The 27,590-nt window shown below is 37.9% G+C and overlaps 3 protein-coding genes across 15 annotated transcripts in view; 2 read left to right on the forward strand and 1 right to left on the reverse strand.

The window, feature by feature from the left end:
- Positions 1 to 3,097: 3,097 nt before the first annotated feature.
- Positions 3,098 to 9,982, forward strand: LOC107218457 (nuclear pore complex protein Nup58). Of its 8 annotated transcripts, none has more exons than XM_015656343.2 (8): positions 3,101 to 3,302; positions 3,654 to 4,006; positions 4,310 to 4,520; positions 4,647 to 5,020; positions 5,130 to 5,354; positions 5,901 to 5,985; positions 6,769 to 6,801; positions 8,379 to 8,518. In XM_015656343.2, exons 1-6 carry the CDS (start codon positions 3,232 to 3,234, stop codon positions 5,981 to 5,983), a joined length of 1,317 nt encoding a protein of 438 aa, XP_015511829.1. In that variant the 5' UTR covers positions 3,101 to 3,231; the 3' UTR covers positions 5,984 to 5,985; positions 6,769 to 6,801; positions 8,379 to 8,518. The 8 variants fall into 8 exon arrangements, with proteins under 8 accessions (XP_046598835.1, XP_046598836.1, XP_015511829.1 ...); XM_015656342.2 differs by having other exon boundaries at positions 5,901 to 5,975; XM_046742879.1 differs by lacking the exon at positions 6,769 to 6,801 and having other exon boundaries at positions 3,098 to 3,302; positions 3,654 to 3,985; positions 5,901 to 5,975; positions 8,379 to 9,982.
- Positions 6,945 to 13,248, reverse strand: LOC107218456 (protein FAM114A2). 3 transcript variants are annotated; one of them, XM_015656339.2, is made up of 5 exons: positions 13,083 to 13,244; positions 11,671 to 12,949; positions 10,703 to 11,307; positions 10,270 to 10,599; positions 8,840 to 10,178 (listed from the first exon to the last, which is right to left on the reverse strand). In XM_015656339.2, exons 2-5 carry the CDS (start codon positions 12,848 to 12,850, stop codon positions 10,104 to 10,106), a joined length of 2,190 nt encoding a protein of 729 aa, XP_015511825.1. In that variant the 5' UTR covers positions 12,851 to 12,949; positions 13,083 to 13,244; the 3' UTR covers positions 8,840 to 10,103. The 3 variants fall into 3 exon arrangements, with proteins under 3 accessions (XP_046598834.1, XP_015511825.1, XP_015511824.1); XM_046742878.1 differs by lacking the exon at positions 8,840 to 10,178 and adding an exon at positions 6,945 to 8,540 and having other exon boundaries at positions 11,671 to 13,248; XM_015656338.2 differs by having other exon boundaries at positions 11,671 to 13,244.
- A 3,039-nt stretch (positions 13,249 to 16,287) lies between these two features.
- Positions 16,288 to 27,590, forward strand: part of LOC107218455 (protein kibra) — a 60,561-nt gene continuing 49,258 nt past the window's right edge. Inside the window, exons 1-2 of one of the 4 annotated variants that reach the window (XM_046742873.1) lie at positions 16,289 to 16,877; positions 16,959 to 17,099. In XM_046742873.1, the coding sequence (XP_046598829.1) occupies positions 16,972 to 17,099 (128 nt within the window). In that variant the 5' untranslated portion in view covers positions 16,289 to 16,877; positions 16,959 to 16,971. Of the gene's footprint in view, positions 17,100 to 27,590 lie in introns of all 4 variants that reach the window. The other 3 variants (XM_046742872.1, XM_046742874.1, XM_015656337.2) reach the window with 3 other exon arrangements.

Below are 27,590 nucleotides of genomic sequence, written 5' to 3' on the forward strand. Positions count from 1 at the left end.
ATATCTATTACACAGAGTAATTTCTCTTAAAGAATATCGAAGATCACATCTGCTAATCTTCAAACTCCCAAGCAATGTAGCTATTTTCTCTGTTCTTATCCAAAGACTAATGACTGCCGTTAATTTTCCGCACATCGGCTCTTGATGCAGTAAAATAATTAATTTTACAGGAAATGAAATGCAATGAATCTAGATATAATTATGAGAACACAAATAGCATGAATTCGGTTGAAAAATGAAATAAAGAAATATGTCTCATGACTAATGAGTTCTAGGGAAGCTATCAGAATGAGTAGGTATGGCTTATCTCGAGTGACAAATCGTCTGAACCCTGCAAATTCACACTTGAAATTAGAAAAATGCGACGAACGTCTTGATAAGTGTCAATAATTAAGGTACAACGTGTTCGACTCGATGGATCGTGACTACTTCAGCTTTAGTTTAATTTCAATACGCTATTATCTCGGAAGTTTCCCAATACAGAATGCCGATTTGAAATCAGGGAAATAATCTGATCAAACTGTGGAAAAATTGAATACTTGAGCTAATTTTGGTAATTAGTTGTTTTCTCATCTCCAAAGATTTCTGATTAATTTCAAATGTACCTTGGTGTGTTTTTCTTTTCTCTGATTTTTCTATTATTACTCAATCTTAAAGTTCATAACAAATTATCTCACCATCAATGAGCGCCAATGACAGAACCGTAATTAAATACGTCAGCCTAAGTATCGGTGATTAATATCATACTATGTGCGGCAATACTCCGAAAATTTCGCAAAGTTGATTTGAGAGGAAGCAGCCTTCGAGAAATAAATTCTGAAGAAGGGCTCGGTAAACGTTTATCAGCTCCTATCTTCTCTGTTCGTTCAGACCGTGGCGTCTGCCAGAGTAATTCAGTTTCCGGGAAATCAAATGCATCAACTTGTGCTACGGGATTTCCGTTACTGCGAAATACTAAAAAAGACCTGGAGTTCCGAGGAAAAAGAATTTGAGAGACGCGGGAACGGCAGCCGAAGGAGCTGCTGCCAAAGCCTTGCGTTTCGGCGCTGGATACCCGAGGGAAATCAAAAATGCGAAAGAACAGCAACGTTCGTCTGCAACGAACTACCGCTCGGGCTGTCCATCAAGGAGTCTTGATTTCGCTTAGGGTTCTCCGACCTGCCTGTATACCTATATGTACGAGTGACCGGGACAGGTAATGAAATTCGGGAATATGAATGAGAAATGCCGGGGGAAATGTTTAAGAACGAAGCGAAAATTTGCGGTTCGATAAACTTTGAGGAAGTATAATATATTTCGAAGTAAAAAATATCCATGTGCAAAGAGTTGCGTAATATTAAAATCATAGTCCGGTCCGAATGTATAGAAATTCAATCGACTTCGTTCGACGAAGAACAGAGAGCCGGCAATTTCTTTACAATTTCGTTAGATGCCCAGGAACATATCCTGAAGTTTGCCAAAAAAGTTCGATCCGGATTTTAGCAGCAAATTTTTTTGAAATTTGAACAAACTGTAAATTGCGGAAGTTATTTATTTAGTTATTTATTTTTGTTTTTGTTGGTTTCAGTGAAAAATGGTTCCTACAAAAGTTTTCCATCGTATTGCCTTTTATAAAATTAGTCCTATACAAAAATAATGTATCATTGTTAGTTTACTTGAAAAATCCTGACAAGCACTGGGATCGGCCGTTTTGTTTATTGCTATTAATTCGGTGAATTTTCAATTCCATGTCCCGAAACTCACCCGACGTGTAGAACAATCTTTTCTCGAATTTTTCATCCAAAGTTTACCCGGCTACGCTGCCTAGTTGAGCAACAATAAACGGTCCACGTAAATCCGCACTTCTTCGATAACTTTTGTCAGATTATTTCTACCATGTGGAAAAAAATAGTCGGGATAATTTTCAATGCCTACTTTCAAAGTGTAACAGGGAAAAAGTAATTTTTGTCAACAAAGAAAGTTTTTTATAGATTTAAAATTCTAGCTCGTAAAAAAGTGTGAGCAATTTCATTCATTTTCAAATTACTCTAGATATTTTTCAAGACTCCGGTGACTTTTTCCAAAACGCGTAATTGAAATAAAAAGTTTCAATAAGTTAATTAGAACCCGAGATATGGACATTACCTTTTATTCATTTAATAATTTGCTAATTACTATGTTCGATCGGTTCAAGTTTGAGAATATTTGTCACTTCTTCAGGTATTACAATAAATATTTTTTTAAGTTTCCACAAAATTAATCCCATTGCAAGCAACAAGTTTTAAAAATTGTCCTAGAAATTAAATTTTGTTTTTGTTACAGCATAGTTTTTTCTCACCAAACCGAAAATTGGTGGGTTCGATTATTTGCTCACTAACTATAAAAAGGGGTTGTTAGTGACATGATAATAGTGGGAAAAGGGTGACGTGACAAATTTCAATTGGTTATCATCAATCATATATTTCATATTTTTTTAAAATGTTATTCAAAGTAGGTAGTAAAGCAATAACAGCTACTTGAATAGCTGCCGGTTTGCCAGAACCCGGCACGCGGTATTCAAGTAATATAAATGGATTTTGAAAATGTCCATATAATGAAATGATACGATTATTTCGAATGAATACTAAACTAAACGAATTCCGTGTTGCTTATTTTAATCACTTCGTGTATAAATATAAGATTGAAATTTTTTTGTAAGCTTCGTATTTGATGGTCCTCAGGGAGCTACGGCTCTAGGATCAATTAAAACTTTTTATCTATCCTTCGATCTAAACTGAGGCAGGCTGATTCATTCGAAAATGTTGTTAAGTGTTTAAATTTACCGCTTGTTAGCAACACATAACGAAATTGGAAGCAACAAGTCGAATCATCAAGTTTGTATGCATGAGGTAGCATACCAGCACTGGCATTCGTGACTGGGAAACAGCAATCTCAATACATTTTGTCTCGCTCCCTCCGCGCTTTGATTGGCCGAAGTAGGGCGCACAGCCAATCGCAGCGCAGAGCGACAGAGACAGAATGTACTTGTATTGCCTTGACCCCGTGACACGTGCAACCATTGGGATGCTATCTCCATGCGTACATATAAGCTCGATGGTTCAAATTGGCGGCAACGAACAGCGACATCGTGCGACACGCGGGCGACCTTAATCCTTGAGAAGTGAAGTTTCAAGCCATGTCTTGAATGTAATGTTTTGCCGAGACGTAGTATAGATATTTTTAAATATTAGATTGAAAACACTCGCAAGAAGCATGTCGAAATTTGGGTTTGGCACTCCTGCTACCGGAACCACGACAACAACCTTTGGATTTGGTAATCAAAAGTAAGTCTTGTCATCTGACAGCGAACACTCCCTCAAACTTGGCGGTAATCATCCTAACCTCAAAACTCTCATTCTCGTGAAAGATGAATAACTTTCGCGGATCACTGCGGTGATCCAATTAAAACTTATCATTGTATCATCTACTTTAATTTTCTTCAATACTTCATTGTGTGTCATAACTTGAATGCAATTAGGAATACGTTAGCTACTAGTAATGCTTTCCGAAAACAAGTTCAAGACTAGCAATTACTGATATTCGCAGTCAATACTTGTAACGCAAATTATCGATTCTATTCCCAATTCTATTACCCTCTGAGACAAACGATTAACGTATCTCAATCCTATTTTCAGACCAGCTCCAGCGTTTTCAACAGTCACACCGTCGTTCGCAGCGACGTCAGCTGCAACTGGTGGCTTATCCTTTAGTACAGCCATATCTGGAACATCAACGACTCCGAACTTTGGATTCGGTAGCACAGCCGGTACTTCGACCACTTCGCAAGCCTCGAGGCCTTTCGGCTCTGGAGGAACAGCCATAACAAGTGTATCTTCAGGTTTATTTTCAACTCCGATTGTCTCGGCAGCCCCGACTGGCGGTCTCAGTTTTGGTACACCCGCTGCTACGACAGGACTGAATTTTGGTACTAGTGTTGGCACTCAACCTACCAACACTTTAAACTTTGGTACCACTACAACCACGGGTTGTTAGTATTGTTCTCTTGAGTATTTTTAGATTATAGCAATGTTAGGAATAACATAAGGGAATGATTCACTGTAATGCTTCTTGCTGATCAAAATTTATCTCCAACTGGCTTATTACCTTACTGAGCTTTGTAGTAGTTCTCATAAGTAGAAACTCTACCAGGCAAGTCAATTTTTCTTCTATAAACTTACTTGCGTTACAAAGTTTCGCTTTGCCAAACGTGTAATTTTTTAGAAAAATTCAACCACGCTTTGCAGTAATGAGTCCTGCCTAATATTTTATCGAACGATTTCTTTACTTTCAGCATCTCTTTTTGGTGCTGCACCTGTCGGGGGTTTGTTTGGTGCCAAACCTGTGAACTCAGCCGCCCTAACGGCAACTACTAATATCCAGGGCCTTGGTGGCGTTGATGTTTCTGCCAACAAACTAGGTTTAACTCAAGGAAGTAGTAGCCCAACAGCAGCTAAGGAAAACCTCATACCCAATGAACTTACACAGACTATTGAAAACTTCAAGTAAGTAATCATGGCATAACAATGAAGTTCAATTTGGAAGACGTTTATTAGCTTTTTTGTCAAATTGGAGTAATAAAGACTTTTTTTTTATCATCTTTGTAACGTATCACCCTGAATTTTCACCAGAATATTTATCAAGACCCAGAAGTCATTCACTTCGGACATAGCTCGGGGTTCCGTTAGACCTTTAAATCGCTGCGCCGAAGACACAGCGTCGTTGATGGAACTCCTAACAACTCTCGCTGGTTCGGTACAGCGGGATCGTTCCTTGGCAGACAAATTGAAACAGGACACAGCAAAAGCTTTACAAAATGCAGAAATTGCACAACGAACACACGATACACCAGCAGGACTGCAATATGAGAACAATGCGCCATTGCTGTTCTTTATGGAACTTGCCGATACTTTTGAACAGGATTTATTATTATTCAGATCTCAGATAGAATCCACTGAAAAACATATACATACCATGGTGACACCAAAGACGTTAACTCCACAGGGTGAGTTTACCTTTCTTATTCTCACTTTCATACATCATATTTACAAAGCTCAATTTCTTATACATGTTTTCACATCATCAATCAGACTGACCACATTTTTTGATCCTAGAACTAACAATGGCGATGAGCAAGCTTCACGAATCATTAATAGCAGTCGCGGGAAAGTTGCAAGGTGTACACGCTAAAGTTCAACATCAAAAAGAACAATATCTCAATTTGAGGAAATACGTTTTAAAAGATAGTTCTAACGTATTTGAAGACAGCAAGTTAAACGAAAAAATGAGCAGGATCAGCTCTGGAAAAATCAACAGTGGTCCTACTCCATTTGGTCCAGGTAGGCTAGACAATTCCATAGGCTAATTTGTACGAATGAAGTTTGTCTTCAGGCAATAAAATATATAATAGTAACTAATAATAAAATACATTTGTTGAACCAGCCTTCGAAGTTTACCTCATTGATCTTCTTCCATAACATTTTGAATTATTGTTTGTCAGATAGCTGTTTTAAACGGGTACAGAACTGAAGGGATTATGATAATATTTAATTGTTTATTTTCAATACTTACTAAAGTGATTCCTGTTCACCTTTAACTTACATGTCATTTTAAACCATTCAAATACTCTGGTATACTCTGTACCTGTGAAGATGAAATTTTCGGAATGGCAATCGTGGGTGTTATAAACAGGAACTCTTAATTTGCAAGAATTCTTCCACGTTGTGAATAAATTATTACTTTCGAGCGATTTTTGAAGATGCATGAGTCTCAACTTCATAAGCGATACGTTTTTGAAAACATCGACGTATCTGATTGAGTTGAATTCGTCTCACTTATCCTCGAATGATGATAAATTTGCGATATTGTAAAATTTTTTATTCTAGGAAACAAAAGTTTTTTATCCTCAACAAACCTAAATACCAGCAGACCACCAAACTATGGAACAGCGAACCCTTTAGGTAAATAGTGGTAAGATGAACCTTTAGAAATACTGTGTAATTTATTGGATTTTTTTTTCTATTTTACATTTGTATAAATTTATATCCTCTTCTTCACTTTACTCACGTATTTTTCGATTAGTCACGTATATAAAATACCCCATAAACGTATCCTATATTTAGGTCTTGCAGGGATTTAGTATGAGGTAGAAATTATTACCAATATCAAAAAGTTGACGGAGAATAGATGGATGTAGTAAATTGACGCTATAGCAAACTTTAAATTTTGTTGTAAAAATTAAACATGTAATCTGCTCGTCTTCTATTTCGTGCCATGATTGCACAACGAAATATATATCGTTGAATGCGCATAAATTAAAATTGCTATGAAATATTGACGCACAAATTTTCTGAAAGCATAGGTATAGTATTAATTTTCCAACGCACCATTTGCCATTCTGCACTGCAAGCTTTCCTCAGATTTTGAACTTTGACACAAATAACAATTATCAAACAAAAAAATAGTCATAAAATTCACCAAGACTTTGTACAATTATTCTTTGCTACCAAAATATGAATTCATATACGTTATTACTGTGCACGTTGCGTTTATATACTGATTTAACAAAACCAGAGCAACTACACAACTCTGCTACATCCGTTTGCTCTATAGCTTCATTAATTTGACTCCTTTGTTTTCGTTACATAGCAGTTATTCATTCAAGTGTGATATCGTTGATTGACAATTTTACACTGTAGCTATCACTAAATATATTTATTATCTGTTTGATTTGTATTTATTTTGCCTTTACAGGAAAAAAGTAGTGGCTGTTTATTAGTATTTGAGGTATAGCATTTGTTTTTTATTTTCATTATTATATAGTGTTTTGTGTTCGGGGAACCTAGAGGGATTTTTCTTCAAGTAGCATAAATTATCATCACTCTTCATTTTAATTACTTATGTTGCTAATATCAAATTTTTTCAAAAGCTTGAATGTAACGGTATTAATTTTTCTATTTGAAGGGACAGTACAGCTTGAATAGCTTTTACCTTACTAAAAACCTTGCATGGAAAATAACTACATGCTTTTACTTCATGCTTTAGATGCTACTATTACAGATATTATTGAATAAAAATTGGTCACCTTATTTGTAATTTGTACATCACATTTGATCTGAAACTGTATAATGACTGAAGACAAATTACAGACAAGATTTGGTAAAGAAACAAAATTATAAATTGGCAAAGGACCTCTATTCAGTTCGTTTCAATGCTTATGTAAATTACATATACACTCGCTTTCGACTCTGTTATTTAAAAAGTAACGAGACACTTATAATCTTATTGACAGTTGCGAATTCCCTTGAATATGACTAGTGACAGTGGAATACTTTCATATGAAACTACCAAATGTGTCAGATTTTTCAAAATAATTTTGAAACATGCACGAGTTTTTCACTTTTTTATTAACGATAATCGCCAGTGAACCACAAACATACTATCTTGCAGTTCATTAGTGGTTATTCTTGCTAAAATCGAATATTCTTGCGAAAATTCATATGTCGATCAATAGATTTTTGAAAAATCTAATATTCCGTAGATCCCTCGTGAGTTGTGAAGGGGAAAAAAACAGCCGATTCACAGACAAAGACGCGGAATGATTGCATCATTTAATATGGGATGACTTTATGACGGAAATGCTTTAGGAAAGTCTTTTTGTTTTAATTCGAACAGTAAACCTTCTTGCATCCATTATAAAGAATATGCTTATCATGAACAACATATTGTTGTATTAATTTTTTATTCACTCATTCTTATGCATAGTTATATAACTCTTGTCTTTGCAATGGTGATTAAAAATTAGATTTCATTAATTCCCTATGTCAAATTCATCTGAAATTGCTTTGGCTTTAGGTGAACAGGCTTATGCTTGGACAAGAAAAATGCATGATTCTAACAATGTACTGTTAGGATTCTCCCGAGCACACCTAGATATATTTAAATATTACCCATTTGATTTTGTGCTTTGTAAAATTTTTGTTTTGTTTTTTCAACTAAGGGGGTCTGTAATTTTTTTTTAAATCAATATAACCGGATATTTATCTAGGCTGCTTTTCTTTTATGGAACACAAATCAATACAGAAATATAATAATGCAATGTGCTTCGTAAAAGTAATGTTAAGTCGTTTTAAGTAAGGGGGATTGTACTTATTTTAAATCGAGTAATGGGATACCTATGGAGGCTGCCTTTCTTTTATGGAACACAAATCAATACAGAAATGTAATAATGGTTTTAATATATACGCTGACATTTTTTTTCTTATTTTCGGAGAGCTTAAAAGGTAGTTTACTGCCCTCAAGGTGTGTGTAAATTTAATTTTGTAATACTTTCTAGAGGCGATGTAATAATGAAATTGTTTCAGCTTGGGGTAATGCAACGTCATTACAAACAGCCAGTAGTATTTCAGTTGGTGCGTCTGCCAAACCACCAGCAACAGGTTTGAGTTTTAACACACCGTCAAACTTGGCAACTTCTCTATCAGCAACAGACTCCAACTTCAGTTTTCAACTTCAAAAACCACCAACTGGTAACAAGAGACATAAGCATTAAAGTTGATGAAAAAAAAATCTAAGTGTATTTTGGTATTACATTCGTCGCATAAAATCCAGATGAAACGATTGTATACTGGAAAATATTGTTTCATGGATTTTTATCCCGAGAAATTGGATGTAATAAGGGGTATTACAGTATTGGAAGGACCAAACGTGTGCTCGGTATGAGTACCTGTCTAAAAGTCAAAAATATGTAAAATCATGAATCTTAGTGATATTCGAAGAAAAAAAAAATCGAAACTAATTTATTTGTCATTTTTTTAGTCGAAAAATCTGTAATTAAATCCCAAACATAATCAAAGTGGACTTACGAAGAAACAAATTCCATACTTTCATATTTACGATTCGAATTGGGCAAATGTATTTTTAATGAGAAGCAAACTCGCATGAATGCCGAGGGTCATAAGGGAATCTGTGAATAATAGTTGTTTTCGTATCTTTTTGTACACTTAATTTTCTTAGAAGACAAAGTCTTATCATGTCAAGAGTTTTGTTTTGCGAGTAATGTAAGTGCGTAATAAGACTTGTTTTACGCACATTTCATTTGCTGTAAAAAACAAAAAAATCACTGCGAAACATGAAGCAGCTCATTCTTTGTATTCAACACCGCATCATCCATTTGCTTATTTGAAAAATTGACTTTTGGTATTTTATTATCTTTGTTACAACTTGAATATTACTTGATTCATCATACGTGTCCAGATTTTCTATTGCGACATACTGCAGTTATGCTTTACCACACCCTATTTCAATAAGCTCTCATGTGACAGAGAAAATGCATAATATCTTCGAGATAAATAGATGCACAGTTTATATCGTCGTATGAAAAGTGAAACAAATTATTAAATAAGATAAAGCCAATGAGCGTTGCTCTTTTAACTACAGTTGGTAGATTATACAGTTGTGTAGTTTTATATCCTGTACAATGTAAATCTGTAGCACTAAAATTTGTACATGACGGTATGGGAAACGATTTGTTATAATAAATGAAAAATGTCTTTTTGTAATTACTCTCTTGTTTATTGATTCATCAGTGATAATTTTGTTAACTGTACATAAACAGTGCAAAATGGAGACACTACTTCTGAGGCTGTACCAAATATTATCCAACAAACATGATTTCTAAATATTATACTATTTCATAGACGTTGTTACATTTGTAACGATATAACAGTATCAAAGCTTTTGTAAGTACACCCTCGACATTCTTCTTGTTTTTAATACGAGTTAGTTGAAAGCATACGGATTGAGTGCAGGGATTAATTTGTTATTATCTGGCCTAAACTATTATTCATGATTTTATATAGACTCTTTTACAAAGAAAGCAAAGAAAGTCAAGCTGGGTTACCATTAAAATACGAAGTAAAAATTGTACCTATGTTGAGAAATTTTTTCGTCAAAAATGAGTTAATATGGTACATATCAAAAATCGATAGCCATCCAATAATATAGCTTAATCTTCTATGATTTTTATTAATCTTATAGTAATTTGATTTCATATACCCTATATAAAACATATACAAAAATAGGTGAGACTATGTAGCTCCAACTTGGAGAACTGGAATCAACAATTTGAAGGCATCTTGAATGTATGAGCTTGCATTTGCTGCCTGTGAACAATGATGAAAATTTCCTTAGAAATATGTAAGTACAACTCAAATGCTTATGCAATCGCTTCTACATGCCAATGACATAACATACCTCGAGGAAAATCGTGGTGATATTAGCATTTGTGGCGTCTGGTTTGTCTGAATGTTTAACACGCTCATTCAGCTTGTCTGCAAACAGGTTAGCGATGACTCCAACTTCGCCTGCTAAAATGTTGGTGAGCTGAACCAAAGCGTCGGCTTCGTTTACAGTGCTACGTCTTTCCTTGACAAGAAGTAATTCTGCCGTTTTGTGAAATCTTTCTACAGAAAGTGCTGTGAATTGAGCAAGAGTCGAAATGGCACGTTGAAACACTTCTCTATCAGCAGGCACCGACTCTGTAGAAATCACAGTTGAAAGGTAGGCCCTTGTTTGTTCCCAAGTCTGAAATGTGACCGATTTAAAAAAAACAGTAATGCACAAATATTGCTGTGTTGAAATATCAGGATCAAATTTCAATCATTGTGTAACCATTAACTATTCTCACGTCAATAAGTTTATCGTAAGTCATAGTCACTCCAAGGTCTTTACAAGCTCCCTTCAATCTTTCCTGAAGATCAGTCTCGTGTACATCATCTCCGTCGTCGTCTCCCAAATCACACAGTTCCTTTACCTCATCTAAGGTCTCTTGAACAGAGCACAACTCGTCGGCATTTAAATTGATCATGTGCTGCTGTATCTTGATATCACATTGTTTAGACAGCATTTCTAGCGCTTCCAAATGTACAAGTCCCTGATAGTCATCGAAGAGACTTTCAAAGTGTACTTTTCTAGCCAATTGTTTTTCTTCTAAAGTTTTCTCTTCTGTTTCTGCTTTGTCCTTAGCTTCCCTAAGCATTTGTGATAATATAGGCTTGTCACTGTCTTGCGTGAAGAAAGCTCTTTTCTTCTTGAGTCCGGGATCTCCGTCTTGTAATACTTCCATTGTCTTCTTACCAATTGTTTCCAGCGTGTCCAAACCTCCAGCAATTACTTTGTTACTTGTTGATTCGACAAGTTTTGTTATAGAAGAAACACCGGACATCAGATTACCAAAACCAAATGATGATTGAGATTGTGTATCAGACGGCTCTTTTTCCAGTTGACTTCTTTCTGAAACAAACATCTTGTATAAATATCGCGTATGGCAGCTGTAGTTGATCAACATTGGTGAGCCAAACGATACTATCGCCGATTTAGGAAGAGACGCTTTAAATATGAATCACGTGTTCAACTTCTTCCGACACAGTCTCTACACCGACATTAAAATTAAGTGAGTCACGTACCAACCAATTTGCCAATTACTTTGTCCTACACAGTGTTTTAAATTATGGGAATCAGCAATTGCATTTTAAGCCCAAGGTTGAGTCCAGTCTGGTAAACACATTCTTGTCCACACCATTGGTGGTGCGTTCAGGTCAACGAATCGCTAACCGACACATGACCTAATCTTAATACCTATATTCAATATCTTACCGTCGGCAACACCTTCGGTCTTGCTACCTTCGGTCTCGCTCTCTTCAGTTTTTGCCAATTCTTCAGGGTCTGGAACACCGATGCTTTCTTCGAGCATCGTCAATCCGTGACTCACATGGTTCGTTAGGCTAGTGACTCCGGCCGACGCCGTGTTTATCAATGAACTGACGCCCCATCCACCCCATCCCCAACCGGCATTTTTGTTCTGTTCTTCGCCAGCTAAGGATAGCTTGTCTAATACAGGGAGAATCTTTTCCTCTGACATTTCATCAGGGATTTCTAAATCCTCATCCATATCTCCCCAGCCATCGGACTTAAACACCTCTTTGAACTTTTTATTCGATTTCAACTCTTCCGGAACCTCAATATTCTCTTCTATCTCTTCATCTGCGCCCTTCGGTTTCGTTGGATCGTCCCAACTGCTGTCCCACTTGGACTTTCTCTGTTCAATGTCGGGTCGGGGTTTTGACAAAATATCATCCAATTCTTCCCAGCATTTCTCGACTATAGGAGACTTTACCGCCCCTTCAACTTTTCTGGGCTTTGCATCTTCTGAGGTGATCTTAGACCCCAGTTTCTTTTCCCCGAGAGACCTAGGCTCCCGTTGCTTTTGCTGTCTCTGCTGTCTCTCCCTTTTCGGTCTGCTGACGGTTTCTGTGACTGGTTTTTCTACCTCATCCTTGCCGCTGGCAGTTGTCGACAACTCAGAAGTGGCTTGACGTTCATCCGTAGTTTTTGGCGGTAGTACAGAACCGTCTGATTTTCCAGTTTCATTCGAAGGCTCTGGCTTCTTCTCATTAGGTACCGACAAATCTTGGGACGTATTCGATTCCGACGACGCTTCTTTCTCAGCTTGCGATACCGCTGGCGGTTGGCTAAGAGCTGGTTTCGGGTCAACGGTGTCGTCAGACTTACCCTCGCTCTCTAGGTTCTTCAAGCTGACTTGAATAGAGCTTGGTTTGTGTTTTGGGAAGGTTGGAGAGGCGCGTTTTCTCTTGGTGTCAGATGTGCCCAGGGTTCCGTAGGAGGGGTCAATCTTTGAGGAGGTCCAGTCCGTGTCGTCCGAATCCGAGTCGACGACGGCCCGGGCTCTACGTGGAGAAACGCGCTTAGCTGGCGCCGAAAGGTTGTCCAATTCCTCGTCAGCGCTTTCGAAGTCGTCACTTTCTGACGTTGCCATTTTACTTGCCAGAGATTAATTGGACGCCAGTTCTCGTCTCTCCCTGCTGTTCGTGGCTGATCGACGAAGAGACACGTAGCTAGAGTGACGCTCGTCGTGCTGGGAATAAAAATAAATAACTTCTTCCAAGTACTCCGTTTTAACTTTTGCAGACAATTCAAAGACTCATTAAACGGCTCGACATTTTAATCAAACAGTTCTTTATTATCTTTTTATATTCAACATATCGAACCTGTCTCAGGAATTCTCTTTGTACACATATGCGGATCACATATCGTGCCAAAGAGACTGGTCACGTGGCCGCGAAATCATCCGCTCCTCAAGCATGCGCCTTCGTCATTTTCCTAACCAGGAACGTATCATTGGGGCACCACGGTGGAGGAGCCATTCGATGGAGAGTGCAATTCTCTTGATAATATCGATAATGTCTCATCTGTGAATATCAATCATGTTTAAGTTAGCAACGTTATCGTAACGATTCATGCTGAGGAAAAACCGTCATTCCGCCGTATTCGAATTGTCTGAAATTCAGTAAACCGTAATAAAACAAAACACACTCAAATTTCGAAATGTCTCGTTACGGTAGCGTTACTAACTTCAACCTCGTGAATATGGCGTAACTTTATTTGGAAACTGCAGCTGGGACTTAATCAAGTAGAACTCCATTTAAAACGATATCCTTGAAAAGTAACCAATACAGAAAATTCGTAATAAAATTTTTTAAACCATGTTTTTGCTGCCAAAAGTATATTATTTGTCTAATTTTCATTCGCCAAACTCAACGTTCAAAAGTCACCCTGAATAGATTTAAAACAGTATTTATATACTTTTTAATAATAAATAAAGCATGTTATAACTTGGTATTTAGTTTTTCGATGACTTGAGAAATTAATTGTAAACGAGAAAATTTATATCTCCATTTCGCTGTGCGGAAAGAAAACTGTGATTCATGGAAATGGTATTGTATAGTTTAAAGTTCTGAAATTGGGCTATTGAATAATGATTTTGATATTTTTCTATTGTTTCATAATTATTTCAAGGGAACATACAGCATAGCAGCATTTATTAAAATTCAACCTCGAGCCGAGCCAACCCACGGGCAAAAGTCTACTGTTAATAATTACATTTCGTAGAATTTGACTCAACGATGTTTGAAATGAATCGATGTACAGGAATAAAAGAAATTTTGGCAAAATACGAGGTATGTCATAACTATAATAGGAACTTACGAAGACGACGCGTTGTTTGCGAAATGTGTTTTCTTCGTCGTTAATCAAGTTGCATTTCGAAATCGTATTTTCTGATTTCAATGCTTATTTAACATGGAATTTTCCTAAATAAAATCGGAGAAAGTAAAAAAGCTTTTGCGTAGAAGTTGATATGCGACTTAATCTCGGATGAATAAGGTTGGTAAAAAATATGCACAGAATCGTTATATTTTCTGTAATTGGGTTTAATTTACAATGTTTTCGATACGGATCAAATTCAAAAAAATTTCGACCAGATGTTAAATCATTGCGATGTTGGATCCATCGAACGACTATTTGTAGTGATCTACTGTAATGATTTCATAAACTCCTATAAATCTAAAATTTTTCTATCCGCAATATCATCAGGGATTAACATACAGGATCAAAAATCGGGACACTACATGTTAGACACTGTGTATGTAGAACCGGGATCTGTATTCTATAGATATAGCAACACTACACATGCAATATTCATTTGAGAAATATCTTTCCCAAGACTGCCTCTAGGCGCGTGGCCCTTGGCCGTGGATCCGTCAGGCTTCACAGTTTATGCGTGGTTCGTATGCTCAACCATTTTATATGCGCTCACCTTCATATTGCATGTGAATGAAATGAGTTATGTGTTGTACAGGACGAAACGACAAGGTGAATTTAATTTACGCGCGGCTTCTATTGGACAGCAAAATCATGTGATCACGGTCGAACGATTTTGTAGAAAATCAATCTACTCGAGAATTTCAGCCTTTTCCTTGGCTTTCGTACAGCATAATTAATGCTCTACGAAATCTACAGGCACCCGAATGCTCGCCCTCGTTTCAAATATCGAGGATCCTGCACGGTGCATTTGAATTTGTGCATATATTCACGAATCGTCAACAGGTGCTGCAGACCATCTGGAATTGCATCTCACGACAGAATATAGCAAACTGACTCATCGACCGATTGCCGACTAAGATTCCATCTTAAAAATTATCCACAGAATCAAAAATACCCAAGGCAATGAATACGAGTATTTGAACGTGGGAAGAGATAATTCCTTGTATATATTCGTCGATGAAACTCGAATTCCGTATTAAATTATACACGGAGGCGAAATGAGTTGGAATAAAGTACAGATAAAAAAAAAAAAAAAAATGAATAAATAAAAATAAAAATAAAAAAACGGCGGACACACGTCGCTGTGATGACGGCGTCAGCTAGTAATAGCGGGCGGGTTTATTCGTCCCTGCGTAAGACAGCAGCGAGCGAGGGGTATAAAAATGAGAAAAAACGAAGAAAACAAACGTAGAACGAAGGAAAAAAAAAATAACGAAAAAAAACGACAAACGTGTTAGCATTCCTCGGCAGGTTGTAGAATCGGCGCGCAGAGGGCGCAGCGATCGTCGTGTGACGGAACAATTCCGAGGCATGTGTGGCGTATTTGGCTTCTCAGCCGCGTAGTAGGGTGAGAGTTGCGCCGAGAGTTGCACCTGTCATGAAATTCTCTTATCGTACGGTGGCGCCGTACAAATCGTATCTGAAAATATTCGAATTTCTCGCGTAAAGGGCAACGCCGGTGTTCGGCTTTCTCCGCTGAGATTCGTGCGCAGCGGTCAGAGACACGAGAACGCATCGCGTGGTGGGGACGGATTCCAAAGCGCGGAGAGCGGCCGCATGAGCCGAAGGTATCAGGCATGTCTCAAACTCCGAACATGCTCCTAGGTAGCAAGAGCTAAGAGATAGCAAGACCGGGTACATCTTGCTTTTGAGCCGGTACTCACTTTTTTTCACCTCCTATTATCGAAACTAACGTTCGGCGATTGTTTTCTTCTGTTATCAATATCAAACTCCTATCGTCGAATCGGTTGTTGTTTGTTTGTTGTTTTTTTTTTGTTTTTTTTTTTGGGTTTTTCGCTCTATTCGAAGCGTTTTGCACTTGGACCGATATCAAGTTACACACGATCCTTACATGTTTAAAACCAAACTATTGTCACCCCGTCAACGATCAATCTTCTACGTCATGGAGGGAGGCAGGGAATCGACGGGGATTAAAATCGTAATTACGACCACAGAGTAAAGAGGTTTTTATCCGTTCTATTCTAAACAGTATTACGAAGCATGTGCATAATAAAATCGCCGAGATAGGGTGGAAAGATCGTCGGAAAGATTCCTCGTGTTTTCGACGGTGGGGGGGTGGGGGGGAGGGGGGCGGGGGGTTGAACGTTCAACACATTCGATATTGATGATAATAACATAAACAAACGAATAAAGAAAGAGAGTAACGAAGAAAAATACTAGTGTCCGAAAGTGTTGGGTGAAGTTGTTCGTTTGAATTTAAAAAAAAAAATGCATAAATAAGAAAGCAAAAAAAAAAAGTGACAGTGCCGAATAGTGTTGAATACGGAGTGTGTGCAGTGGTGGCCTTTTACCGGTATACTTAAACACGTATAGTATAATAAAAAGCAAAAACAAGTTTACTTCTTTCAAATAGAAACGTACTAGCGGTGAAATTTTTTTTACAGCAATAACTGAGAAAGCTAGAGCAAGACAGAGATAGAGAGGGAGATGCTTAGGAGTGATGATCAGACGAAGGGTGAACCTAATCGTTGAACGCATAATCGAGCGGGTAATGCTGTGCGAATGAATAAATAAAGAGTTTCGATACCGGGGGTCGTCTCGACGAGGAGGAGGACGACGACTACTATGTCAATACTCGCATACCGTTCGCGAGGCGTCTGAACGGTGCCGGGATTGGTCGTTCGGGGCGGTGTGACGTCACTCCCGCTCATGATAATGAGGTATTCAAGATGGCGGCGGGCGAGTAGCTAGTGTTTTACGTGTGTGTGATACCAGTTGGTGATACCTTTGGATGGATTTAGAGCTAAGTGAAATATGCCAAGGAGAAGAAATGGGGAGATACCGCTTCCGGACGGCTGGGATGTCGCCAGAGACTTCGACGGGAAGGTATATTTCATCGATCATAACACGAGGAAGACGACTTGGATCGACCCGAGAGACAGGTACGTTCGTTTGTGTATATTACCTACCATGCAGCAGCCCGCCTCGCGTTTTTTCCTCTTTTCATTCCTCTTCCCTCCTCCCTCTCTCTCTCTCTCTCTCTCCCCTTTCGTTTCTCTTTCGTCCATTTATCCATCCATCTATCTATCCGTACATCCGTCCGTCTATCTATCACAAAAACAACGACGAATCGGCCTCCGCGTGTCCGACTATCTTCTTCCTACTTCTGCTGCTACTTTTGCCGCCGCGCCGCTTGTCGGCGATGCTGATGTTCTCCTTGTCGCTTCTCGGCTTCGTCGTCGTCGTCGTTCCGAGGCGTGCGTCTTTGCTTGTGTTGGTTGCGTACGTTACCTCGCTCCGCTCCGTTCACACACGCGCGCCGCGCCCGCATTCCATGCAACAGGGCCGCACTTACAACGCCCGATTGTAACGCGGCGAATCCGAATGAAGTATCCTCTTTTCGTTCTTTCTCCGTTCTTTCTCTCGTCTATTGCCGTTTCGATTCTATGCTCGATTTTCGACATTATTAGCAGCGCCTCGCTTTAATTTCACTCCTCTTTTCAATGTTCGGATACACGCTTATTACACGTCACTGTAGGACTTGTATAACGTTCGAATGGCTGCTCGATTTCGATCCATTCGAATCTTGGCACGGTGAGAAATTTTTATTTCTTTCCTTCTTTTTTACTTTTATTTTTTTTATTTTATTTTATTTTAATTTTTTTGTGTAAAGTTGATCAATTTCTACATTAATCTTGACGACTAATATGTCTCACGTATACGCGTGTACGTAACGTTTCGAACTGGTGTTGTAAATTTTTCTAGACGGATTTTTCCTCGTTTTGCATCTTTTCATCATCTTTCCTTCTACTTCTCTATCTTTATCTCTATCTCTATCTATATATCTCTCTCTCTCTCTCCACTTGACGTTCAAGGCCACGTGGTCTCACTCCGCATGCCGCGCCGTTTACAGCTGTTCCCCGAAATTTTTCGACCGTAGATCATACTTAAATCATACTGTAACAGCATGGATGTATGTACAGATTTTAATTCTAAACCGAACTTCGCCTTGACTCGAATACATCCGGCAATGAGTCGAGAAAAACATTCGAATTATATCAACGAGGCTCGAATTGAATGATACGAAATTCTCGCTTTTTCGTTGCAATACGATATTTTACATATGTATCGTATCGACGATGCCGAAGGGCAAACCTAAACGAATCTGAAGTTAGTAAAGTCAACGTATAAAGAAATATAAGAGAAAAAACTTGTTATTGTGCAATTTTAGGACGACTCTCGAGGAGTTGGCTTTACAAAACGTGAGCATGTTTCGTTCTTTTATGGTTTACTAAATTTCGGACAATCCCAAAGTGGCGAAGTAGCGATTTTTTTCTGAACACGCATCGTTGCAGTAACGTTACTAGTAATTGCGTACGGAACAACGCGGATCGTTGAGTGCAGAATTATCAGATCTTGATGGTTGACATGATTAGATCGATCGTTCGTATTGCATTACACACCTATGTAACAAGCATGTGGATTATTAAAGGACGATTTACAATTAGACGTCAACGATGGAGAAATATTATTGTCAAGCTCTGAGCTTATAATATGCAGATAGCTCTGTCTATGCAAATTCTTGTATAGAGGTTATGTATACACATATACATTATATATTGGATGCATTCTTAAATAACCCTCTGCTTATGCCGCTTCTGCTGATGTAGATTAAAGTTGTTCTCGAGATTGGCGTGTCGCAGTTTGAAGTGATGATCGTGTACAATTATTCTGAGGACAGATCAAGACAAATGTGCTGCGCACGAGATCCCCCGACTTTACGTCTGCGTAGTAAATTATTCTACCTATAGACGTTATAATTAAAACAAAAAATTTGCCTTGGATAAATGTCACCGCGGCTTTTCAACAACTGTGACACGTTTTTTATCCCTATACAAAGCGCATTTTTAAATTATAATATTGGAAAACGCGTTCGATTCTAATAAAAAATACAACAAATAACGAATTTTATTCTTTATTCGATCGTTATTTAACTCTAAACAAATTTCAAGTATTTTGCAATATTTCTTTGTGCAATACATGCTATACGGTATTATTATATGTATAAAAATGAATCGCCATAATTTTTGTACATCATTACACATATGATCCTCTGTGTGATTAATATTTTCAATAATTTGTATTACAAAAAACTTTTGTACAATCATTTTTCTCGTCTTCTCTGTATATTTATACGCGTACCGTTTATTATTCAACGTTCTTTTTATTTCGTTCAATTTCATTACCCGCGTATACACGATGCATGTATAATTCATTTCGGAAGAAAGAAATTAGCCGGTTAGCTAGACACGACGGTATATTAATAACGTACTACATTATAATTAAAATCCCTACTCCAGCTCAAAGAAGAATATTATATTCTCGAATACCTCTCGAAGCTATCGTGTATGTACCTGCGTTGCCGAGGCATCCGTGTACCTATAACATTACACGCGAGTCACACCCACATACAGAAACATATAAATATGCATGTTTCGATGCACGTGTAACAAGTATTTATACTATACGTATTGTACATACATGTATACAATACATAAAAATCGCGCGAAGTAAGAAGAAGCAAAGCGCCTTGCAAATACCTGCATTTACCGCGGCGACGAGACGAGGCTCGCTTGCACGATATGCACATAATACCCTAACACACGAGAGATTCCTCTTACGTCATTTACACACACGCAAAGGCCGGTAAGACACCGGGTATATATACTATATGAGAGAAATAGAGACAGAGAAAGAGAAAAAGAGGCAAGAGGGGGAAAAAAGGGAAGAGAATAATTATTTAATGCACAAAACGAATTTAATAATTTCGTCAATTTTTGTTAATTAATTCATTTCTAGTTTGATTATCGATATCCCACTTTGAAAATTGCATTTGTTACGTCAAATTTTCTCATTTTTTTGGAAAACAATATTGCACAAAGTTTCAAAATCTGAGCAACGACAAGAAAAAAAAAAACAAAAAAAACCACAAACAGTATTTTAATTTTCAAGCTCATTTTAAGACGTTCCTCGATAAGGACTTTCAGCTCAAAATATTGCGAGAAGTTTCGAGTTTTCTCATACACACGCGCACACACACACATGTGTGTACCACACATGCGGGATACGCGACGCGTCTTTTAACCTTCGAATCGCGTTGCGTGCACTTCTGCACCGATATCTACCTGCAGAACCGCCACCATTTGGCATTTGCATTGGCGGAAATTTGACCTCAATTCCTCGAACTACCGACCTGCATCTCAGTATAATACCGGCCTCCCACATGCGTCGTATGTCTATTATTTATAGTGCATCGTATAATTATGCACCTCGCGACGTATAGATGTGCCATAGAATTTATCGGAATTGATTTTAAATAAATAAATAGAAATCTCTCGAGAAGCACAGGTTTCTATTTTAAACCTAAGCGCGCTCTCGCAAGGTCTGTGAAATTTACGATTTAAAATGTACACGTTTTTACTACTCAATTTTCAGCCTACGGATATTTGATCGTGGGATTATTAACTGTCTGCTAAACATTTACAAGTGTCAGAAATCGATCAGCATTGATCCTAGTATTTGATCAAAAGATGAGCATCGTCGATTTTCGACTGATATCAGAGAAAGAAAACAAAAATCGAATTCTAATCGGGTACTTACAGCAGCTAACGTATAATGCTCCGTAGACGATGCTGCCGATATGTTTATTCAATATTACAAATCAATGCTTACTGATTTCTCACAGTAATTAGCGAGTTTTTTTTTTCAAACGATTAATTCGGCGATAACATTTTTACAGAAACTGTCGTAAAAAACTTGCGTATTTTAAATGGAAAAATTCACAGCCCTTGTCTGAAGGTTTAGGGTTGATATAGAGATCTGTGTTTTGAAGGAGATTTTTATTTATTTATTTATTTATTTATTTATTTATTTGTAAGCGATTAGAGGGGCAGCCAAGTTAATATTCGAAAAAGTCGAAAATAAAAACTATCCTGATGTATATCGTATAATGGAATAATAGATATTTTAAACGAGAGACGAGGAGTAAGCCTGTTGGCCAAAATAGTTGTTCGAAAGTCTTGCAGAATTAGACAAACCTCTTAACGGATTTTCTCTCTCTCTCTCTCCCTCGTCTTCTTCTTCTTCTTTTTCGTTTTCTCTCTCAGCGCCGATCTTGGCACCCCGCGGAACGTCTTTTGTTGCCCAATTTGTAACCTGTCACTTGTACTTGCACAGGCGGCCAAGCCGAATTTATCATCGAGCCGAATAAGAATTAGAAATAAGGAAGTAAGGAAATACGGTATACATAATTTGCAAACGCAACATAAGGTTCAGATTTTGAAAAGTCACCGACTCCTTCGATGCCATTCTTAAAAATTGCGTAGTAATGGTTTTTTCACCGACGTTTCGCTGCCGTAACGCTACCGACTTTTAGCCTCGTCTGTATATCTATGCGTTGCCGTGTTTATTCGCATCGGAAGATTTTTATGGAACATTATATTTATTCTCTCGACAGGATTATTACCCGGCTTTTTGCCACATTTATTATTTTCCTCGCTAAATATTTCTTTAGTATCTACATATAGGTACGTGTAATACGTATATTACATGTTATAAAAGCAACAAATTATCATCATCTCTAGAGTATAATAATGGCACTCGGACAGCGTAGTTTACTCAACGAGTGGGTGTAAAAAATTTCAGAAAAACCGAAAATCAGAAAGACCACACATAGTAACGGATACTAGACTTTCCGGTAACGGTTAGAAAACTAATCATCATTTTCTACCTAGAACTATATTTTTCGATTGTGATAAAAAATGAAAATAGTCAAGGACCGAGCGGTAACCGGAACTAAAAATTTCTCACAGTGCAAGATTCCAAACGTACAAATATCGAAAATCCAAAACAAAGAAAGATCAAACGTATCGACATTTTACCAAACCAGAAATGTAGAGAACTGAAAATCTTGGATCACTCGGAATTTGGTTGTTTCGGATTTTTTTATTTTCTCATTTCATACTTTCGGAGCTTTGACCTGTCGGAGTTACGCCCTTTCGAAACTTTGATGTTTCGTCCAAAGTTTGATTTCCTTACTTTAAGTTTCGCGACAAAATAATGCGTAATCAATCGCTTTTGGAACTTTTTAAAATCGTAATTTCAACCCCGCTCCAATCCTATGTACGCAAGTATAACGTATGTACGTCGTCTAATCGTAATGCAGGCGCGGCCAACGTGTCGGCATATTGCACACATGCCACCGCATACCTCAAACATATTTATACTTGCTCTATATAGACGGACGGATTCCTTCGGCTCGCTCGACGCGAATGAATCGCTTTTCGACCTCAGCTTTATGCCTATAACTCTACGAATGCCTGTGCACACGTCGATTGTAACGTTGCAGGCAAACGAAAACGCAAACGCGACGCGTTTCGCTGCAATGCGATCGTTGAAAAATTCCCGCTAGAAGAATGTCGGAGCGTGATCTTCGTTATACGTTTATTACATTTATGTTAAATATTTCGCGTACTTCGAACAGCACGGAATAACATTTTGCTCGTTCGTTGTTTGATCGAATACCTAAAAGTATATCTTTTTAACATTTTCATTCTTCGTTTCTGTTTCCCGTTTGTATTTAACACCTTTTGTTAAGTCTGATTTCGCGATATTGGTAACGTAATTAATCAAACTTTACGGTCATAATTTCACCTGCGCGATTAGTCATGGTATATAATTGCGTATAATAGGCATACAGACGAATTTAATCGAGTGAAAATGTTTTTATCATCGTTCGTCGCAGTGAGAACAATTAATTGTTTATGTACGTACGAATGCGTGGAAAATTAAAAAATATAGAAGCAATCGAGTAACCGATGAAAAATTTTGGCGTTAAAATTCTACTGCAGAGATGCAGTTTCGATCGCTAAGCAAACGAGCCAATTCCACAGCACCATTATTCTCAGTGCCTCCACGTAACCGTTCGATTCTTACACAACGCGCTTATGTATTCTCTTAATAAACAGATAAGATGAATTACGGTTAGACAGACGACGTTTTTATTTAATTTTATTTCTGCAACAACGTCTTGACGGAATTAACGTTCTTTTGCAATGTGTAACCGAGAAGGAAACAAATGTACCATGTACAGAGAAAAAAGAAGGTATAAGAAGTACATTTCAAGGAGGTGAAAAGAAGAAATGGGCATCATTACCGCTTTTACACTTTTTTTTTATTTGGGGAAACTGATCGAAACTTTCTTTCACATTCGTTGTTTCTTGTACGTATAAAAAGGAACGGAAAAGTTTATCGTTAGGCAATATTGTTATATGTATAGCTGGAAACAGGAAAGTCCGGAAAGGTTAGGGAAGTTTGCTTGTACTCAGGGGTTTTCTTAACCGTTGAAAATGGAAAAGATACCGAAAATATATCGACTCGATCAGCATGAACGCTTATTTTTTCCATTTGTTTTTGTATACGTAATATATCGCTCTTATTCTGGGTAAGAAAATTCTTTAAAAATATGTTTTACAAATTCTTCACCGATTGACAGACTTGTTCTAGAAGGAAAACGTAATTGAACGTCAATATCTGGAAGTTGGAAGAATTATTAACATTTCTTCGCGGAATACAGACAAGACATTTGATTAATACGTATGTAAATTTTCATGATATATAATTTTAAAAAGAATTTTACGAACAAAAATTTCACCCTACTTCTTTATTGTTACATACGTTGCGTAAATGACGATGAACGTTGTATATTCTCGTACAATAACGATTGATACAGAAAAATTTGGAATTTACTACTTCGGCGGCGGGGTTAAAAATAAGTAGCCTCAAATGAATGAAGGAAAGCCAAAGAAGCGGAGAAAGAAGACGGCGAAAAATTGATTGGAAAAGAAAAAAATGTACCCATGTCGGATCTAAGATTGAGAGAAGAAGGAAGACGAGGAAAAAGAGAAAAGGAGATAGGTGATAAAGAAAGAAAGAAGCGGGTATAGCTTCTCGTGTCTTTACGGGGATCCAGGGATTTTTGTTTATATTCTTTGATCTTCTTTCGCTACGTTCAGGGGTTCGGGGGGCCCGTCCAGGTTGGTTCGTTCGTTGGTTGGTTGGTTGGAAACAGTTGATGTGTCCGCCGATCCCTGCGAGAGGAGACCCAGGCCTGGAATGTCGGGTTTTACGGGGGAAACAAGACGCATTCCATTCATTCCCCCTCTCCCGCTACGTCTCCTCGGGACACCGCGGTCTCTTCGGTAGAAAGCTCCTCCGGGAGGGATGCGATTGCCGAGAAGAAGAGAAGAGAAAGAAGAAGAAAAAGAAAAAGACGATCGCCAAAGACGAAGACGAAGACGAAGAAGATGAATTCTAATAATAGATTCGGCCGCCAGATGGTGCGTCGTGACGGTCCGTCCGCTCGATGCCTCGTTCGAGATGCGCGTACGCACACGAAGACGGCATGTATGCGCGTATTTCTCCTTTCTCTCTCTCTCTCTCTCTCTCTCTCTCTCTTTTTCTCTTTTTCTTCCCTCTTCTCTCTTTCTCTTTCTCTCCCCCTGCAACGCGGAGGCATACGGTACCGAAATGCCGGAGAATAAGCCCACGGGGCCAACCAACCAACTGCCGGCTTCGTCGCTCTCTCGCTTACCGTACGTAACGTATAATATTAACGCGTCAGTGTGGGTGCCCAGAATCTAAAAATAACCGGACGTTTAATATATTCTCGAAGAAGAAGAAGAAGAAGAAGAAGAAGAAGAAGAAGAAGAAGGAGGAGGAGGAGGAGGAGGAGGAGGAGGAGGAGGAGGAGGAGGAGGAGGAGGAGGAGGAGGAGGAGGAGGAGGAGGAGGAGGAGGAGGAGGAGGAGGAGGAGGAGGAGGAGGAGGAACGAAGACGAGTGACTCTCTTTCCTCCTTTCCTCCTTTCCTCTCTCGTCTACTCTTGTCAGTGGTCGAAGGGGCCCCGCGTTTCAGACAAGATAAGATTCTTCGATGTCAGTAAATTACTCCGCAAGCACATACCGTAGCTTTCGATGAACACGAACTCCGCGCACATGTGTATCTATATATACTGTGTATATATATATTATACATGCACGCATACATGTATTATAATTATCGACGTACGGAGAAAGAAGAATTTCGTTATACGTTACATATATGTACACCTTATAATGTATCATGTATTCTTCTTCGTCTTGCTGCAACTCTCGCGTGAAAAACTCTGCATATATATATATATATATACAATTTATTTCATGACGAGTACTACCATGTGTTTCTCAGCGTAAAGTGTGTACGATGTATCCCCGTTGCTGCGGCATATTATGTACATAATGTTGCATCGGATGTTTAACTTGGTCTTGAATTATTGTTCGTTACTGAACGTAAGTTGTATTTTTTATTTATTTTTTTTTTTTATTTTTGTTTGATTTTAACGTACGTATGTTTACTACCATATTTAATAATATTCATATTTATTCATTTATTTTTCCAACTCAATTTGTCGACGTTCGAAAAAATCGAGTGAATCTTTTTTTTTTTAAATTTCTTTTAATTTTATATTTATTTATTTATTTTAAATGATTTTTATTCGACATCGCTAAGGATGCGAATGTGCGGAATTAAACGAACTTATTTACTTGATTTGGAAATTTGAGGCGACAGGTTTTCACGTATTCAAGTTCAGAGAGTTAACATCTCGGTAATGGGGACGATCATACTTCTTCTTTTCAGTACACTTTCTTTTGACCTTTGGTTCTGGAATCGTTTCATCTTTGAAAATTGATAAAAAAAAAAAATTTATATTTACCCAACTCGGTATTTTTACATTTATTTTTGAGACAATTTTCGCAATCCGCCTATTATGCCGGAATTCGTAAATTATAAACAAACGCGGGAGGCTCCTCGCAGTTTTTTTTTTTTTTATATCTTTCTGTCTTCGAAATTTGTCCGTATACATAATAAACAATGTACATTCATCCGTGTAACGCACTGCTAAGTTGCACACATACAGGGTTGTACAAAAGTAAGGGTGGGTAGGTGGTTAGGTGAATGGATATACCATACATTATAGGTGTATGGGTAGCTGATTTTTCTAAACACAGATGGCTCGCAGATGCCATCGCTGCATCTCGACCTCGCGTTTATTATTCGAGCACCTTACACACCGGGGGCGTCCATTAATCACGTGAGACTCACAACGGGGGGGGGGTTGCTTGAAAAAATCGCGATGTTTCGTATTATTTGCATTGTTATTTTGTTTTTTTCTTTACGCATCTCTTCTCAATAAATACCGAATCGATTTGTGTCAAATTATAGTTTTGGTATCAATAAAGTTTGTTATTTTTGATCGGTAAATTATGGACATAGTATACGTTTACGAATTTACCGTATTAGTAAGAAAAAAAATGTACGTAACGACGAGCAGGGGGATAATGGGTCAGCCAAAACTTCACGGTCGGTCACGAGGGGGACGGGGGGTTGGAAACGAGTTGAAAACGTATCACGTGATTAATTGACGCCACCAATGACGATGAATCTTACTTGCAATTATCAGAGGCGCAAAGATTCATTTCCAAATTAATATTCATCGTACCGTCACTCGCATGATTTGACCTGAGGAATATTGCACATGTAATAAACCTGCGTCTATATGTCTAGTACGATATTATTTATTACATGTATATTGAATTGAACAGTGTAAAGACGGTAATACGTGAAAAGAATGTAAATAAAAAAAAATCATTTTTTTTTTGTAATAAACTAATAAACTACAATCCAAATAGATCGAACCTAGTAGATTCTTTTTTTTTTTTTTTGGAATTTAATTGTCCCCTATTCAATGTTACTGCGCTTTTTCGTTTCTCTTCACTATCGAGCGTGAATTCGACATGACCAATTTCTTTTTACGATAATGATTAGATTTACGTACAAATTTGACTTATTTTTGTCAACGCCTTTGTATACGCAATAAATATAACGTAGATACGAGTGATTTAGTAGAAAAAGTTGAAAGCGATCCGGATAAACGCATATTCATATACCGGAATATAATCTATAGGTATATACATACATACATACATACATACATATATATATATATATAGTGGGGGTTGTAATACGTCGACTGCAGGAGACAAGGCGAGGCTCTACTACAACAGGGTATTAAAAAGTCGTAAAGGCTACGCAAGCACGCCGGCATGTACATACACACATTCCTATATACGAACGTTGCGCGCTACTTGCATATACAAATGGTTATATGTATATATTAGACATATGCCTACGTGAAATTGTACACTGGCATAATAGCTACATAGTATGAGTACAGAGAAAAAGCGAGAAATAGAGAGAGAGAGAGAGAGAGAGAGAGAGAGAGAAACGGAGTGAATCGTGCCGAATATATGTGTAGAGGAAAGAGAAGTCCCTGAC

This window comes from Neodiprion lecontei, chromosome 6 (assembly GCF_021901455.1).
Source record: "Neodiprion lecontei isolate iyNeoLeco1 chromosome 6, iyNeoLeco1.1, whole genome shotgun sequence".
NCBI classification, from domain to species: Eukaryota; Metazoa; Arthropoda; class Insecta; order Hymenoptera; family Diprionidae; genus Neodiprion; species Neodiprion lecontei.

What these genes read in the sequence shown, in the direction of transcription:
- LOC107218457 (XM_015656340.2), top strand. Translation starts at nt 3,232, where the DNA reads ATGTCGAAATTTGGGTTTGGCACTCCTGCTACCGGAACCACGACAACA. An exon ending in TACCACTACAACCACGGGTT is followed by an intron (nt 4,007 to 4,309) that starts GTTAGTATTGTT and finishes CTTTACTTTCAG; the next exon opens with CATCTCTTTTTGGTGCTGCA. An exon ending in CAGACTATTGAAAACTTCAA is followed by an intron (nt 4,521 to 4,646) that starts GTAAGTAATCAT and finishes AATTTTCACCAG; the next exon opens with AATATTTATCAAGACCCAGA.
- LOC107218456 (XM_015656339.2), bottom strand. Translation starts at nt 12,850, where the DNA reads ATGGCAACGTCAGAAAGTGACGACTTCGAAAGCGCTGACGAGGAATTG. An exon ending in GACCGAAGGTGTTGCCGACG is followed by an intron (nt 11,308 to 11,670) that starts GTAAGATATTGA and finishes TGTTTGTTTCAG; the next exon opens with AAAGAAGTCAACTGGAAAAA. An exon ending in TCACCACGATTTTCCTCGAG is followed by an intron (nt 10,179 to 10,269) that starts GTATGTTATGTC and finishes CATTGTTCACAG; the next exon opens with GCAGCAAATGCAAGCTCATA.